This window comes from Salmo salar, chromosome 16 (genome assembly GCF_965601325.2).
Source record: "Salmo salar chromosome 16, fSalSal1, whole genome shotgun sequence".
NCBI lineage: Eukaryota > Metazoa > Chordata > Actinopteri > Salmoniformes > Salmonidae > Salmo > Salmo salar.
In genome coordinates this window covers 92,512,501-92,532,378 of record NC_138306.1, presented here as the reverse complement: position 1 = coordinate 92,532,378, position 19,878 = coordinate 92,512,501, and the positions used below count along the sequence as shown (strand labels likewise).

Sequence of the window (19,878 nt, the reverse complement as noted above, 5' to 3'; positions counted from 1 at the left end):
TATAATACCATATCTCTATAGTCTCTATAATACCATATCTATAGTCTCTATAATACCATATCTATAGTCTCTATAATACCATATCTATAGTCTCTACAATACCATATCTCTATAGTCTCTACAATACCATATCTCTATAGTCTCTACAGTACCATATCTATAGTCTCTACAATACCATATCTATAGTCTCTATAATACCATATCTCTATAGTCTCTACAATACCATATCTATAGTCTCTACAGTACCGTGTATCTATAGTCTCTACAATACCATATCTCTATAGTCTCTATAATACCATATCTATAGTCTCTACAATACCATATCTCTATAGTCTCTATAATACCATATCTATAGTCTCTATAATACCATATCTATAGTCTCTATAATACCATATCTATAGTCTCTACAATACCATATCTATAGTCTCTACAATACCATATCTCTATAGTCTCTACAATACCATATCTCTATAGTCTCTACAATACCATATCTCTATAGTCTCTACAGTACCATATCTATAGTCTCTACAATACCATATCTATAGTCTCTATAATACCATATATCTATAGTCTCTACAATACCATATATCTATAGTCTCTATAATACCATATATCTATAATCTCTACAATACCATATCTATAGTCTCTACAATACCATATCTCTATAGTCTCTATAATACCATATCTATAGTCTCTACAGTAATGTGTATCTATAGTCTCTATAATACCATATCTCTATAGTCTCTATAATACCATATCTCTATAGTCTCTACAATACCATATCTATAGTCTCTATAATACCATATCTATAGTCTCTATAATACCATATCTCTATAATCTCTACAATACCATATCTCTATAGTCTCTACAATACCATATCTATAGTCTCTATAATACCATATCTCTATAATCTCTACAATACCATATCTCTATAGTCTCTACAATACCATATCTATAGTCTCTACAATACCATATCTCTATAGTCTCTACAATACCATATCTATAGTCTCTATAGTCTCTATAATACCATATCTCTATAGTCTCTATAATACCATATCTATAGTCTCTACAGTACCATATCTATAGTCTCTACAATACCATATCTATAGTCTCTACAATACCATATCTCTATAGTCTCTACAACACCATATCTATAGTCTCTACAGTACCATATCTCTATAGTCTCTACAGTACCATATCTCTATAGTCTGTACAAAACCATATCTATAGTCTCTACAGTACCGTGTATCTATAGTCTCTACAATACCATATATCTATAGGCTCTACAATACCATATCTATAGTCTCTACAATACCATATCTCTATAGTCTCTATAATACCATATCTATAGTCTCTACAGTACAGTGTATCTATAGTCTCTACAATACCATATCTATAGTCTCTACAGTACTGTGTATCTATAGTCTCTATAATACCATATCTCTATAGTCTCTATAATACCATATCTCTATAGTCTCTACAATACCATATCTCTATAGTCTCTACAACACCATATCTCTATAGTCTCTACAGTAACATATCTCTATAGTCTCTACAATACCATATCTATTGTCTCTACGGTACCATATCTCTATTGTCTCTACAGTACCATATCTCTATAGTCTCTACAGTACCATATCTATAGTCTCTACAATACCATATCTATAGTCTCTACAATACCATATCTCTATAGTCTCTACGATACCATATCTATAGTCTCTACAATACCATATCTATAGTCTCTACAATAGCATATCTATAGTCTCTACAATACCATATCTCTATAGTCTCTATAATACCATATCTATAGTCTCTATAATACCATATCTATAGTCTCTACAGTACAGTGTATCTATAGTCTCTATAATACCATATCTATAGTCTCTACAGTACTGTGTATCTATAGTCTCTATAATACCATATCTCTATAGTCTCTACAGTACTGTGTATCTATAGTCTCTATAGTACCATATCTCTATAGTCTCTACAGTACAGTGTATCTATAGTCTCTACAATACCATATCTATAGTCTCTACAGTACTGTGTATCTATAGTCTCTATAATACCATATCTCTATAGTCTCTATAATACCATTTCTATAGTCTCTACAATACCATATCTCTATAATCTCTACAATACCATATCTCTATAGTCTCTATAGTGTCAAAAATACCATATATCTATAGTCTCTATAGTCTCTATAATACCATATCTCTATAGTCTCTATAATACCATATCTATAGATATCTATAGTCTCTACAGTGCCATATCTATAGTCTCTACAGTACCATATCTCTATAGTCTCTATAGTACCATATCTCTATAGTCTTTATAGTACCATATCTCTATAGTCTCTATAATACCATATCTCTATAGTCTCTATAATACCATATCTCTATAGTTTCTACAGTACCGTGTATCTATAGTCTCTACAATACCATATCTATAGTCTCTATAGTCTCTATAATACCATATCTCTATAGTCTCTATAATACCATATCTATAGTCTCTACAGTACCATATCTATAGTCTCTACAATACCATATCTATAGTCTCTACAATACCATATCTCTATAGTCTCTACAACACCATATCTATAGTCTCTACAGTACCATATCTCTATAGTCTCTACAGTACCATATCTCTATAGTCTGTACAAAACCATATCTATAGTCTCTACAGTACCGTGTATCTATAGTCTCTACAATACCATATATCTATAGGCTCTACAATACCATATCTATAGTCTCTACAATACCATATCTCTATAGTCTCTATAATACCATATCTATAGTCTCTACAGTACAGTGTATCTATAGTCTCTACAATACCATATCTATAGTCTCTACAGTACCGTGTATCTATAGTCTCTATAATACCATATCTCTATAGTCTCTATAATACCATATCTCTATAGTCTCTACAATACCATATCTCTATAGTCTCTACAACACCATATCTCTATAGTCTCTACAGTAACATATCTCTATAGTCTCTACAATACCATATCTATTGTCTCTACGGTACCATATCTCTATTGTCTCTACAGTACCATATCTCTATAGTCTCTACAGTACCATATCTATAGTCTCTACAATACCATATCTATAGTCTCTACAATACCATATCTCTATAGTCTCTATAATACCATATCTATAGTCTCTACAATATCATATCTCTATAGTCTCTACGATACCATATCTATAGTCTCTACAATACCATATCTCTATAGTCTCTATAATACCATATCTATAGTCTCTACAATACCATATCTATAGTCTCTACAATAGCATATCTATAGTCTCTACAATACCATATCTCTATAGTCTCTATAATACCATATCTCTATAGTCTCTACAATACCGTGTATCTATAGTCTCTATAATACCATATATCTATAATCTCTACAATACCATATTTATAGTCTCTACAATACCATATCTCTATAGTCTCTATAATACCATATCTATAGTCTCTACAGTACAGTGTATCTATAGTCTCTACAATACCATATCTATAGTCTCTACAGTACTGTGTATCTATAGTCTCTATAATACCATATCTCTATAGTCTCTATAATACCATTTCTATAGTCTCTACAATACCATATCTCTATAGTCTCTATAGTGTCAAAAATACCATATATCTATAGTCTCTATAGTCTCTATAATACCATCTCTATAGTCTCTATAATACCATATCTATAGATATCTATAGTCTCTACAGTGCCATATCTATAGTCTCTACAGTACCATATCTCTATAGTCTCTATAGTACCATATCTCTATAGTCTTTATAGTACCATATCTCTATAGTCTCTATAATACCATATCTCTATAGTCTCTATAATACCATATCTCTATAGTCTCTACAGTACCGTGTATCTATAGTCTCTACAATACCATTTCTATAGTCTCTATAATACCATATCTATAGTCTCTACAATACCATTTCTATAGTCTCTACAGTACCATATCTATAGTCTCTACAATACCATATCTATAGTCTCTACAATACCATATCTCTATAGTCTCTACAATACCGTGTATCTATAGTCTCTATAATACCATATATCTATAATCTCTACAATACCATATCTATAGTCTCTACAATACCATATCTCTATAGTCTCTATAATACCATATCTATAGTCTCTACAGTACAGTGTATCTATAGTCTCTACAATACCATATCTCTATAGTCTCTACAATACCATATCTATAGTCTCTATAGTCTCTATAATACCATATCTCTATAGTCTCTATAATACCATATCTATAGTCTCTACAGTACCATATCTATAGTCTCTACAATACCATATCTATAGTCTCTACAATACCATATCTCTATAGTCTCTACAACACCATATCTATAGTCTCTACAGTACCATATCTCTATAGTCTCTACAGTACCATATCTCTATAGTCTGTACAAAACCATATCTATAGTCTCTACAGTACCGTGTATCTATAGTCTCTACAATACCATATATCTATAGTCTCTACAATACCATATCTATAGTCTCTACAATACCATATCTCTATAGTCTCTATAATACCATATCTATAGTCTCTACAGTACAGTGTATCTATAGTCTCTATAATACCATATCTCTATAGTCTCTATAATACCATATCTCTATAGTCTCTACAATACCATATCTCTATAGTCTCTACAACACCATATCTCTATAGTCTCTACAGTACCATATCTCTATAGTCTCTACAATACCATATCTATAGTCTCTACAATACCATATCTCTATAGTCTCTATAATACCATATCTATAGTCTCTACAGTACAGTGTATCTATAGTCTCTACAATACCATATCTATAGTCTCTACAGTACCGTGTATCTATAGTCTCTATAATACCATATCTCTATAGTCTCTATAATACCATATCTCTATAGTCTCTACAATACCATATCTCTATAGTCTCTACAGTACCATATCTCTATAGTCTCTACAGTACCATATCTATAGTCTCTACAATACCATATCTATAGTCTCTACAATACCATATCTCTATAGTCTCTATAATACCATATCTATAGTCTCTACAATACCATATCTCTATAGTCTCTACGATACCATATCTATAGTCTCTACAATACCATGTCTATAGTCTCTACAATAGCATATCTATAGTCTCTACAATACCATATCTCTATAGTCTCTATAATACCATATCTATAGTCTCTACAGTACAGTGTATCTATAGTCTCTACAATACCATATCTATAGTCTCTACAGTACTGTGTATCTATAGTCTCTATAATACCATATCTCTATAGTCTCTATAATACCATATCTCTATAGTCTCTATAATACCATTTCTATAGTCTCTACAATACCATATCTCTATAATCTCTACAATACCATATCTCCATAGTCTCTATAGTCTCAGAAATACCATATATCTATAGTCTCTATAGTCTCTATAATACCATATCTCTATAGTCTCTATAATACCATATCTATAGATATCTATAGTCTCTACAGTGCCATATCTATAGTCTCTACAGTACCATATCTCTATAGTCTTTATAGTACCATATCTCTATAGTCTTTATAGTACCATATCTCTATAGTCTCTATAATATCATATCTCTATAGTCTCTATAATACCGTGTATCTATAGTCTCTACAATACCATTTCTATAGTCTCTACAGTACCATATCTATAGTCTCTACAATACCATATCTATAGTCTCTACAATACCATATCTATAGTCTCTATAATACCATATCTATAGTCTCTACAATACCATATCTCTATAGTCTCTACAATACCATATCTATAGTCTCTACAATACCATATCTATAGTCTCTACAATACCATATCTATAGTCTCTACAATACCATATCTCTATAGTCTCTATAATACCATATCTCTATAGTCTCTACAATGCCGTGTATCTATAGTCTCTATAATACCATATATCTATAATCTCTACAATACCATATCTATAGTCTCTACAATACCATATCTCTATAGTCTCTATAATACCATATCTATAGTCTCTACAGTACAGTGTATCTATAGTCTCTACAATACCATATCTCTATAGTCTCTACAATACCATATCTCTACAATACCATATCTCTATAGTCTCTACAGTACCGTGTATCTATGGTCTCTATAATACCATATCTCTATAGTCTCTATAATACCATATCTCTATAGTCTCTATAATACCATATATCTATAGTCTCTTCAGTACCGGTATCTATAGTCTCTACAATACCATATATCTATAGTCTCTACAGTACCGTGTATCTATAGTCTCTATAATACCATATATCTATAGTCTCTATAATACCATCTCTCTATAGTCTCTATAATACCATATCTCTATAGTCTATACAATACCATATCTCTACAATACCATATCTCTATAGTCTCTACAGTACCGTGTATCTATGGTCTCTATAATACCATATCTCTATAGTCTCTATAATACCATATCTCTATAGTCTCTATAGTACCATATCTCTATAGTCTCTATAATACCATATCTCCATAGTCTCTATAATACCATATCTCTGTAGTCTCTATAATACCATATCTCTATAGTCTCTATAATACCATATCTCTATAGTCTTTACAGTACCGTGGATCTATTGTCTCTACAATACTATATCTATAGTCTCTACAGTACCATATCTATAGTCTCTACAATACCATATCTCTATAGTCTCTATAATACCATATCTCTATAGTCTCTACAGTACCGTGTATCTATAGTCTCTACAATACTATATCTATAGTCTCTACAGTACCATATCTCTGTAGTCTCTATAATACCATATCTCTGTAGTCTCTATAATACCATATCTCTATAGTCTCTACAGTACCATATCTCTATAGTCTCTACAGTACCATATCTCTATAGTCTCTACAAAACCATATCTATAGTCTCTACAGTACCATATATCTATAGTCTCTTCAGTACCGTGTCGTGTATCTATAGTCTCTACAATACCATATCTCTATAGTCTCTACAGTACCATATCTCTATAGTCTCTACAGTATCATATCTCTATAGTCTCTACAGTATCATATCTCTATAGTCTCTACAGTACCATATCTCTATTGTCTCTACAAAACCATATCTATAGTCTCTACAGTACCGTGTATCTATAGTCTCTATAATACCATATCTCTATAGTCTCTATAATACCATATCTCTATAGTCTCTACAATACCATATCTCTATAGTCTCTACAACACCATATCTCTATAGTCTCTACAGTACCATATCTCTATAGTCTCTACAATACCATATCTATAGTCTCTACGGTACCATATATCTATTGTCTCTACAGTACCATATCTCTATAGTCTCTACAGTACCATATCTATAGTCTCTATAATACCATATCTATAGTCTCTACAATACCATATCTATAGTCTCTACAATACCATATCTCTATAGTCTCTATAATACCATATATCTATAATCTCTACAATACCATATCTATAGTCTCTACAATACCATATCTCTATAGTCTCTATAATACCATATCTATAGTCTGTACAGTACAGTGTATCTATAGTCTCTACAATACCATATCTATAGTCTCTACAGTACTGTGTATCTATAGTCTCTATAATACCATATCTCTATAGTCTCTATAATACCATATCTCTATAGTCTCTATAATACCATTTCTATAGTCTCTACAATACCATATCTCTATAATCTCTACAATACCATATCTCTATAGTCTCTATAGTCTCTATAATACCATATATCTATAGTCTCTATAGTCTCTATAATACCATATCTCTATAGTCTCTATAATACCATATCTATAGATATCTATAGTCTCTACAGTACCATATCTCTATAGTCTCTATAGTACCATATCTCTATAGTCTCTATAATACCATATCTCTATAGTCTCTACAATACCATATCTCTATAGTCTCTACAATACCATATCTATAGTCTCTCTAATACCATATCTCTATAGTCTCTACAGTACCATATCTATAGTCTCTATAATACCATATCTCTATAGTCTCTATAATACCATATCTATAGTCTCTACAGTACCATATCTATAGTCTCTACAATACCATATCTATAGTCTCTACAATACCATATCTCTATAGTCTCTATAATACCATATCTATAGTCTCTACAGTACAGTGTATCTATAGTCTCTACAATACCATATCTATAGTCTCTACAATACCATATCTCTATAGTCTCTATAATACCATATCTATAGTCTCTACAGTACTGTGTATCTATAGTCTCTATAATACCATATCCCTGTAGTCTCTATAATACCATATCTATAGTCTCTACAATACCATATCTCTATAATCTCTACAATACCATATCTCTATAGTCTCTATAGTCTCTATAATACCATATCTCTATATTCTCTATAATACCATATCTATAGTCTCTACAGTACCATATCTATAGTCTCTACAGTACCATATCTCTATAGTCTCTACAACACCATATCTATAGTCTCTACAGTACCGTGTATCTAAGGTCTCTATAATACCATATCTCTATAGTCTCTATAATACCATATCTCTATAGTCTCTATAATACCATATCTCTATAGTCTCTATAGTACCATATCTCTATAGTCTCTATAATACCATATCTCTATAGTCTCTATAGTACCATATCTCTATAGTCTCTATAATACCATATCTCTATAGTCTCTATAATACCATATCTCTATAGTCTCTACAATACCATATCTCTATAGTCTCTACAATACCATATCTCTATAGTCTCTACAATATCATATCTCTATAGTCTCTATAATACCATATCTATAGTCTCTACAGTACCATATCTCTATAGTCTCTATAATACCATATCTATAGTCTCTATAATACCATATCTATAGTCTCTATAATACCATATCTATAGTCTCTACAATACCATATCTCTATAATCTCTACAATACCATATCTATAGTCTCTACAATACTGTGTATCTATAGTCTCTATAATACCATATCTATAGTCTCCACAATACCATATATCTATAGTCTCTACAATACCATATCTATAGTCTCTACAGTACCGTGTATCTATAGTCACTACAATACCATATATCTATAGTCTCTATAATACCATATAACTTTAATGTCTACAATACCATATCTCTGTCCTCCTGTTTTCAGCCTCCTCATGTAAATTCTGAATTAATGAAATGAATTCCCTGATGTAATTCATGTTGTTTTATTATAATGTATAGTTAATGATGTGAAGGTATGAGTCCTGAACCCTGTGTTTACTGATGTGGGAGATGTGTTCAACGTGGTTCACAGTATGGTGAAGGACAGCGGGGCGGAGGTCTTCTTCCTCTCCATTCTACAACACCTAATGCTTATCCGGAACGACTACTTTGTCCGGTAAGATCTCTCCGCCTCAATCCACACACACACATACATCCTCCTCCTCCTCTTCCTCCTCCTCTTATCCTTCTTCAGCAACTACTGCCTCGTCTGGTAAGATGTTCCTTCATCCACGTAGATGTTCTATAGATATTACTGCCTCGTCTGCTAAGATGTTCCTTCATCCACGTAGATGTTCTATAGATATTACTGCCTCGTCTGGTAAGATGTTCCTTCATCCACGTAGATGTTCTATAGATATTACTGCCTCGTCTGCTAAGATGTTCCTTCATCCACGTAGATGTTCTATAGATATTACTGCCTCGTCTGGTAAGATGTTCCTTCATCCACGTAGATGTTCTATAGATATTACTGCCTCGTCTGGTAAGATGTTCCTTCATCCACGTAGATGTTCTATAGATATTACTGCCTCGTCTGGTAAGATGTTCCTTCATCCACGTAGATGTTCTATAGATATTACTGCCTCGTCTGGTAAGATGTTCCTTCATCCACGTAGATGTTCTATAGATATTACTGCCTCGTCTGGTAAGATGTTCCTTAAGATGTAAGGTACGAATTGCCCTCATGGTAAACATCAAGAGAGACATGGAGAGGAAGAGGAAGGAGTGTAATGACTGAGGGAGGGAGTGAGGGAGTATAATCTATTATAACATTACGTTAATAAATCTGTCTTTGAACCAGAGAGAGAGAGAGAGAAGGCATCATTAGAGGTGATCCAGAGAGAGAGAGAAGGCATCATTAGAGGTGATCCAGAGAGAGAGAGAAGGCATCATTAGAGGTGATCCAGAGAGAGAGAGAAGGCATCATTAGAGGTGATCCAGAGAGAGAGAGAGAGAAGGCATCATTAGAGGTGATCCAGAGAGAGAGAGAGAAGGCATCATTAGAGGTGATCCAGAGAGAGAGAGAGAGAAGGCATCATTAGAGGTGATCCAGAGAGAGAGAGAAGGCATCATTAGAGGTGATCCAGAGAGAGAGAGAAGGCATCATTAGAGGTGATCCAGAGAGAGAGAGAAGGCATCATTAGAGGTGATCCAGAGAGAGAGAGAAGGCATCATTAGAGGTGATCCAGAGAGAGAAGGCATCATTAGAGGTGATCCAGAGAGAGAGAGAAGGCATCATTAGAGGTGATCCAGAGAGAGAGAGAGAAGGCATCATTAGAGGTGATCCAGAGAGAGAGAGAAGGCATCATTAGAGGTGATCCAGAGAGAGAGAGAGAAGGCATCATTAGAGGTGATCCAGAGAGAGAGAGAGAAGGCATCATTAGAGGTGATCCAGAGAGAGAGAGAGAAGGCATCATTAGAGGTGATCCAGAGAGAGAGAGAAGGCATCATTAGAGGTGATCCAGAGAGAGAGAGAAGGCATCATTAGAGGTGATCCAGAGAGAGAGAGAGAAGGCATCATTAGAGGTGATCCAGAGAGAGAGAGAGAAGGCATCATTAGAGGTGATCCAGAGAGAGAGAGAAGGCATCATTAGAGGTGATCCAGAGAGAGAGAGAAGGCATCATTAGAGGTGATCCAGAGAGAGAGAGAGAAGGCATCATTAGAGGTGATCCAGAGAGAGAGAGAAGGCATCATTAGAGGTGATCCAGAGAGAGAGAGAAGGCATCATTAGAGGTGATCCAGAGAGAGAGAGAAGGCATCATTAGAGGTGATCCAGAGAGAGAGAGAAGGCATCATTAGAGGTGATCCAGAGAGAGAGAGAGAAGGCATCATTAGAGGTGATCCAGAGAGAGAGAGAAGGCATCATTAGAGGTGATCCAGAGAGAGAGAGAAGGCATCATTAGAGGTGATCCAGAGAGAGAGAGAAGGCATCATTAGAGGTGATCCAGAGAGAGAGAGAAGGCATCATTAGAGGTGATCCAGAGAGAGAGAGAAGGCATCATTAGAGGTGATCCAGAGAGAGAGAGAAGGCATCATTAGAGGTGATCCAGAGAGAGAGAGAGAAGGCATCATTAGAGGTGATCCAGAGAGAGAGAGAGAAGGCATCATTAGAGGTGATCCAGAGAGAGAGAGAGAAGGCATCATTAGAGGTGATCCAGAGAGAGAGAGAAGGCATCATTAGAGGTGATCCAGAGAGAGAGAGAAGGCATCATTAGAGGTGATCCAGAGAGAGAGAGAAGGCATCATTAGAGGTGATCCAGAGAGAGAGAGAGAAGGCATCATTAGAGGTGATCCAGAGAGAGAGAGAGAAGGCATCATTAGAGGTGATCCAGAGAGAGAGAGAAGGCATCATTAGAGGTGATCCAGAGAGAGAGAGAGAAGGCATCATTAGAGGTGATCCAGAGAGAGAGAGAAGGCATCATTAGAGGTGATCCAGAGAGAGAGAGAAGGCATCATTAGAGGTGATCCAGAGAGAGAGAGAAGGCATCATTAGAGGTGATCCAGAGAGAGAGAGAAGGCATCATTAGAGGTGATCCAGAGAGAGAGAGAGAAGGCATCATTAGAGGTGATCCAGAGAGAGAGAGAGAAGGCATCATTAGAGGTGATCCAGAGAGAGAGAGAAGGCATCATTAGAGGTGATCCAGAGAGAGAGAGAGAAGGCATCATTAGAGGTGATCCAGAGAGAGAGAGAGAGAAGGCATCATTAGAGGTGATCCAGAGAGAGAGAGAAGGCATCATTAGAGGTGATCCAGAGAGAGAGAGAAGGCATCATTAGAGGTGATCCAGAGAGAGAGAGAAGGCATCATTAGAGGTGATCCAGAGAGAGAGAGAGAAGGCATCATTAGAGGTGATCCAGAGAGAGAGAGAAGGCATCATTAGAGGTGATCCAGAGAGAGAGAGAAGGCATCATTAGAGGTGATCCAGAGAGAGAGAGAAGGCATCATTAGAGGTGATCCAGAGAGAGAGAGAAGGCATCATTAGAGGTGATCCAGAGAGAGAGAGAGAGAAGGCATCATTAGAGGTGATCCAGAGAGAGAGAGAAGGCATCATTAGAGGTGATCCAGAGAGAGAGAGAGAAGGCATCATTAGAGGTGATCCAGAGAGAGAGAGAGAAGGCATCATTAGAGGTGATCCAGAGAGAGAGAGAGAAGGCATCATTAGAGGTGATCCAGAGAGAGAGAGAGAAGGCATCATTAGAGGTGATCCAGAGAGAGAGAGAGAAGGCATCATTAGAGGTGATCCAGAGAGAGAGAGAGAAGGCATCATTAGAGGTGATCCAGAGAGAGAGAGAAGGCATCATTAGAGGTGATCCAGAGAGAGAGAGAGAAGGCATCATTAGAGGTGATCCAGAGAGAGAAGAGAAGGCATCATTAGAGGTGATCCAGAGAGAGAGAGAGAAGGCATCATTAGAGGTGATCCAGAGAGAGAGAGAAGGCATCATTAGAGGTGATCCAGAGAGAGAGAGAGAAGGCATCATTAGAGGTGATCCAGAGAGAGAGAGAGAAGGCATCATTAGAGGTGATCCAGAGAGAGGAGAGAAGGCATCATTAGAGGTGATCCAGAGAGAGAGAGAAGGCATCATTAGAGGTGATCCAGAGAGAGAGAGAAGGCATCATTAGAGGTGATCCAGAGAGAGAGAGAAGGCATCATTAGAGGTGATCCAGAGAGAGAGAGAAGGCATCATTAGAGGTGATCCAGAGAGAGAGAGAAGGCATCATTAGAGGTGATCCAGAGAGAGAGAGAGAAGGCATCATTAGAGGTGATCCAGAGAGAGAGAGAGAAGGCATCATTAGAGGTGATCCAGAGAGAGAGAGAAGGCATCATTAGAGGTGATCCAGAGAGAGAGAGAAGGCATCATTAGAGGTGATCCAGAGAGAGAGAGAGAGAGGCATCATTAGAGGTGATCCAGAGAGAGAGAGAAGGCATCATTAGAGGTGATCCAGAGAGAGAGAGAGAAGGCATCATTAGAGGTGATCCAGAGAGAGAGAGAGAAGGCATCATTAGAGGTGATCCAGAGAGAGAGAGAAGGCATCATTAGAGGTGATCCAGAGAGAGAGAGAGAAGGCATCATTAGAGGTGATCCAGAGAGAGAGAGAAGGCATCATTAGAGGTGATCCAGAGAGAGAGAGAGAAGGCATCATTAGAGGTGATCCAGAGAGAGAGAGAAGGCATCATTAGAGGTGATCCAGAGAGAGAGAGAAGGCATCATTAGAGGTGATCCAGAGAGAGAGAGAGAAGGCATCATTAGAGGTGATCCAGAGAGAGAGAGAGAAGGCATCATTAGAGGTGATCCAGAGAGAGAGAGAAGGCATCATTAGAGGTGATCCAGAGAGAGAGAGAAGGCATCATTAGAGGTGATCCAGAGAGAGAGAGAAGGCATCATTAGAGGTGATCCAGAGAGAGAGAGAAGGCATCATTAGAGGTGATCCAGAGAGAGAGAGAAGGCATCATTAGAGGTGATCCAGAGAGAGAGAGAAGGCATCATTAGAGGTGATCCAGAGAGAGAGAGAGAAGGCATCATTAGAGGTGATCCAGAGAGAGAGAGAAGGCATCATTAGAGGTGATCCAGAGAGAGAGAGAAGGCATCATTAGAGGTGATCCAGAGAGAGAGAGAAGGCATCATTAGAGGTGATCCAGAGAGAGAGAGAGAGGCATCATTAGAGGTGATCCAGAGAGAGAGAGAGAAGGCATCATTAGAGGTGATCCAGAGAGAGAGAGAAGGCATCATTAGAGGTGATCCAGAGAGAGAGAGAAGGCATCATTAGAGGTGATCCAGAGAGAGAAGAGAAGGCATCATTAGAGGTGATCCAGAGAGAGAGAGAAGGCATCATTAGAGGTGATCCAGAGAGAGAGAGAAGGCATCATTAGAGGTGATCCAGAGAGAGAGAGAAGGCATCATTAGAGGTGATCCAGAGAGAGAGAGAAGGCATCATTAGAGGTGATCCAGAGAGAGAGAGAAGGCATCATTAGAGGTGATCCAGAGAGAGAGAGAAGGCATCATTAGAGGTGATCCAGAGAGAGAGAGAGAAGGCATCATTAGAGGTGATCCAGAGAGAGAGAGAAGGCATCATTAGAGGTGATCCAGAGAGAGAGAGAGAAGGCATCATTAGAGGTGATCCAGAGAGAGAGAGAGAAGGCATCATTAGAGGTGATCCAGAGAGAGAGAGAGAAGGCATCATTAGAGGTGATCCAGAGAGAGAAGAGAAGGCATCATTAGAGGTGATCCAGAGAGAGAGAGAAGGCATCATTAGAGGTGATCCAGAGAGAGAGAGAAGGCATCATTAGAGGTGATCCAGAGAGAGAGAGAGAAGGCATCATTAGAGGTGATCCAGGAGAGAGAGAGAAGGCATCATTAGAGGTGATCCAGAGAGAGAGAGAAGGCATCATTAGAGGTGATCCAGAGAGAGAGAGAGAAGGCATCATTAGAGGTGATCCAGAGAGAGAGAGAAGGCATCATTAGAGGTGATCCAGAGAGAGAGAGAAGGCATCATTAGAGGTGATCCAGAGAGAGAGAGAAGGCATCATTAGAGGTGATCCAGAGAGAGAGAGAAGGCATCATTAGAGGTGATCCAGAGAGAGAGAGAAGGCATCATTAGAGGTGATCCAGAGAGAGAGAGAAGGCATCATTAGAGGTGATCCAGAGAGAGAGAGAAGGCATCATTAGAGGTGATCCAGAGAGAGAGAGAAGGCATCATTAGAGGTGATCCAGAGAGAGAGAGAAGGCATCATTAGAGGTGATCCAGAGAGAGAGAGAAGGCATCATTAGAGGTGATCCAGAGAGAGAGAGAAGGCATCATTAGAGGTGATCCAGAGAGAGAGAGAAGGCATCATTAGAGGTGATCCAGAGAGAGAGAGAAGGCATCATTAGAGGTGATCCAGAGAGAGAGAGAAGGCATCATTAGAGGTGATCCAGAGAGAGAGAGAAGGCATCATTAGAGGTGATCCAGAGAGAGAGAGAGAAGGCATCATTAGAGGTGATCCAGAGAGAGAGAGAAGGCATCATTAGAGGTGATCCAGAGAGAGAGAGAAGGCATCATTAGAGGTGATCCAGAGAGAGAGAGAAGGCATCATTAGAGGTGATCCAGAGAGAGAGAGAAGGCATCATTAGAGGTGATCCAGAGAGAGAGAGAAGGCATCATTAGAGGTGATCCAGAGAGAGAGAGAGAAGGCATCATTAGAGGTGATCCAGAGAGAGAGAGAAGGCATCATTAGAGGTGATCCAGAGAGAGAGAGAAGGCATCATTAGAGGTGATCCAGAGAGAGAAGAGAAGGCATCATTAGAGGTGATCCAGAGAGAGAGAGAAGGCATCATTAGAGGTGATCCAGAGAGAGAGAGAAGGCATCATTAGAGGTGATCCAGAGAGAGAGAGAGAAGGCATCATTAGAGGTGATCCAGAGAGAGAGAGAAGGCATCATTAGAGGTGATCCAGAGAGAGAGAGAGAAGGCATCATTAGAGGTGATCCAGAGAGAGAGAGAAGGCATCATTAGAGGTGATCCAGAGAGAGAGAGAAGGCATCATTAGAGGTGATCCAGAGAGAGAGAGAAGGCATCATTAGAGGTGATCCAGAGAGAGAGAGAGAAGGCATCATTAGAGGTGATCCAGAGAGAGAGAGAGAAGGCATCATTAGAGGTGATCCAGAGAGAGAGAGAAGGCATCATTAGAGGTGATCCAGAGAGAGAGAGAAGGCATCATTAGAGGTGATCCAGAGAGAGAGAGAAGGCATCATTAGAGGTGATCCAGAGAGAGAGAGAAGGCATCATTAGAGGTGATCCAGAGAGAGAGAGAGAAGGCATCATTAGAGGTGATCCAGAGAGAGAGAGAAGGCATCATTAGAGGTGATCCAGAGAGAGAGAGAAGGCATCATTAGAGGTGATCCAGAGAGAGAGAGAAGGCATCATTAGAGGTGATCCAGAGAGAGAGAGAAGGCATCATTAGAGGTGATCCAGAGAGAGAGAGAGAAGGCATCATTAGAGGTGATCCAGAGAGAGAGAGAAGGCATCATTAGAGGTGATCCAGAGAGAGAGAGAAGGCATCATTAGAGGTGATCCAGAGAGAGAGAGAAGGCATCATTAGAGGTGATCCAGAGAGAGAGAGAAGGCATCATTAGAGGTGATCCAGAGAGAGAGAGAGAAGGCATCATTAGAGGTGATCCAGAGAGAGAGAGAAGGCATCATTAGAGGTGATCCAGAGAGAGAGAGAAGGCATCATTAGAGGTGATCCAGAGAGAGAGAGAAGGCATCATTAGAGGTGATCCAGAGAGAGAGAGAAGGCATCATTAGAGGTGATCCAGAGAGAGGTTTCCAACCCTTTAATAGGTGATGAGGTATGGACCATCTCACCTCTCTCTGCTGTACAGTAGGAGGAGATGAATGTAGGAAGTCAGAGAGATCCTGTGGAACCGTCCAGGTATTTGACTCTTTAGTCGTTTGTACCTTCTGTCCATAATAACTTCAAAAGGAGCAAATGAATCACGTTACAGGACTAAGAACAGACCCAGTCTCTCTCCGCAGCGGGAAGCGGAAAGACGGCTAGCCAGACACTCTAATCGTTGTTTTTTTATTTTTATCAAATTTCATATAATACATTACATATTCTTCAGATTATAAAGTCATGTTTTGATCAGGCTGCAGGTTTAACCAGTATCCAGCTGTGAGAGAGACTCTCATAAACAGCTCTTTACAAAGCACCATTAAAAAGAAAAGAGAGAGAGAGGGGTAGAGAGAGAGGGCAGAAAGGGAGAGAGAGAGAGAGGGGTAGAGAGAGAGGGCGAGAGAGGGGTAGAGAGAGAGGGCGAGAGAGGGGTAGAGAGAGAGGGCGAGAGAGGGGTAGAGAGAGAGGGCGAGAGAGGGCGAGAGAGAGAGGGCGAGAGAGGGGTAGAGAGAGAGGGCGAGAGAGGGGTAGAGAGAGAGGGCGAGAGAGGGCGAGAGAGAGAGGGCGAGAGAGGGGTAGAGAGAGAGGGCGAGAGAGGGGTAGAGAGAGAGGGCGAGAGAGGGGGTAGAGAGAGGGGGGTAGAGAGAGAGGGGGTAGAGGGAGAGGGGGGAGAGAGAGAGAGGGGGGAGAGAGAGAGAGGGGGTGAGAGAGAGGGAGAGAGAGAGAGGGGGTGAGAGAGAGAGAGAGAGAGAGAGAGAGTCAAAATCAAAGTTTGCAGCTAACAGCACGCACGGCTTCTTCAGATCAGGAGGACAGAAGATGAAAGAGTGTTCATTCTCTTTGTTGGCTCGATGTCATTGAGAGGTTTTTAAAGAGGCTTGTAGAGGAGGAGAGCAGTGGGCTGTATTAACAGCCAGGAATGTATTAGCAGCAGGGGCTGCTATGGATATTATGTAGAGATGATCTCATTAACATTATCCTTTAATCAGACTGCTGATAAAACACAGAGATCACACTCTGAGAGAGGAGGATGAGGGGGAGGAGGAGGAAAGGAGAAGAGAGGAGATGGGAGGAGAGGAGATGGGAGGAGGAGGAGGAGAGGAGATGGGAGATGTGAGGAGGAGGAGAGGGGAGGAGGAGAGGGGAGGAGGTGGAGAAGAGATGGGAGGAGAGGAGAGGAGATGGGAGGAGGAGAGGGGAGGAGGAGATGGGAGGACGTGGAGAGGAGATGGGAGGAGGTGGAGAGGAGATGGGAGGAGGAGGAGAGGAGATGGGAGGAGGAGGAGAGGGGATGGGAGGAGAGGAGATGGGAGGAGAGGAGAGGAGATGGGAAGGAGGAGGAGGAGGAGATGGGAGGAGGTGGAGAGGAGATGGGAGATGGGAGGAGGTGGAGAGGAGATGGGAGGAGAGGGAGAGGAGATGGGAGGAGGTGGAGAGGAGATGGGAGGAGGAGGAGAGGAGATGGGAGGAGGAGGAGAGGGGATGGGAGGAGAGGAGATGGGAGGAGAGGAGAGGAGATGGGAAGGAGGAGGAGGAGGAGATGGGAGGAGGTGGAGAGGAGATGGGAGGAGGAGGAGATGGGAGGAGGAGGAGAGGACATGAGGGGAGGAGGAGAGGAGGAAGAGGAGAGGGGAGTTGAGGGGAGGAGGAGGAGAGGAGATGGGAGGAGGAGGAGATTTTAAATAACATTCTGCTGTTCACCCTGTCCTTATTTAAATAACATTCTGCTGTTCACCCTGTCCTTATTTAAATAACATTCTGCTGTTCACCCTGTCCTTATTTAAATAACATTCTGCTGTTCACCCTGTCCTTATTTAAATAACATTCTGCTGTTCACCCTGTCCTTATTTAAATAACATTCTGCTGTTCACCCTGTCCTTATTTAAATAACATTCTGCTGTTCACCCTGTCCTTATTTAAATAACATTCTGCTGTTCACCCTGTCCTTATTTAAATAACATTCTGCTGTTCAACCTGTCCTTATTTAAATAACATTCTGCTGTTCACCCTGTCCTTATTTAAATAACATTCTGCTGTTCACCCTGTCCTTATTTAAATAACATTCTGCTGTTCACCCTGTCCTTATTTAAATAACATTCTGCTGTTCACCCTGTCCTTATTTAAATAACATTCTGCTGTTCACCCTGTCCTTATTTAAATAACATTCTGCTGTTCACCCTGTCCTTATTTAAATAACATTCTGCTGTTCACCCTGTCCTTATTTAAATAACATTCTGCTGTTCACCCTGTCCTTATTTAAATAACATTCTGCTGTTCACCCTGTCCTTATTTAAATAACATTCTGCTGTTCACCCTGTCCTTATTTAAATAACATTCTGCTGTTCACCCTGTCCTTATTTAAATAACATTCTGCTGTTCACCCTGTCCTTATTTAAATAACATTCTGCTGTTCACCCTGTCCTTATTTAAATAACATTCTGCTGTTCAACCTGTCCTTATTTAAATAACATTCTGCTGTTCACCCTGTCCTTATTTAAATAACATTCTGCTGTTCACCCTGTCCTTATTTAAATAACATTCTGCTGTTCACCCTGTCCTTATTTAAATAACATTCTGCTGTTCACCCTGTCCTTATTTAAATAACATTCTGCTGTTCACCCTGTCCTTATTTAAATAACATTCTGCTGTTCACCCTGTCCTTATTTAAATAACATTCTGCTGTTCACCCTGTCCTTATTTAAATAACATTCTGCTGTTCACCCTGTCCTTATTTAAATAACATTCTGCTGTTCACCCTGTCCTTATTTAAATAACATTCTGCTGTTCACCCTGTCCTTATTTAAATAACATTCTGCTGTTCACCCTGTCCTTATTTAAATAACATTCTGCTGTTCACCCTGTCCTTATTTAAATAACATTCTGCTGTTCACCCTGTCCTTATTTAAATAACATTCTGCTGTTCACCCTGTCCTTATTTAAATAACATTCTGCTGTTCACCCTGTCCTTATTTAAATAACATTCTGCTGTTCACCCTGTCCTTATTTAAATAACATTCTGCTGTTCACCCTGTCCTTATTTAAATAACATTCTGCTGTTCACCCTGTCCTTATTTAAATAACATTCTGCTGTTCACCCTGTCCTTATTTAAATAACATTCTGCTGTTCACCCTGTCCTTATTTAAATAACATTCTGCTGTTCACCCTGTCCTTATTTAAATAACATTCTGCTGTTCACCCTGTCCTTATTTAAATAACATTCTG

At 39.1% G+C, this 19,878-nt stretch overlaps 1 protein-coding gene across 1 annotated transcript in view; it reads left to right on the top strand.

The window, feature by feature from the left end:
* Window positions 1-19,878, top strand: part of LOC106574944 (protein diaphanous homolog 3) — a 676,792-nt gene that overhangs the window by 247,435 nt on the left and 409,479 nt on the right. Inside the window, exon 13 of the mRNA XM_082963180.1 lies at window positions 9,283-9,399. Within this exon, the coding sequence (XP_082819306.1) occupies window positions 9,283-9,399 (117 nt within the window). The remainder of the gene's footprint in view (window positions 1-9,282; window positions 9,400-19,878) is intronic.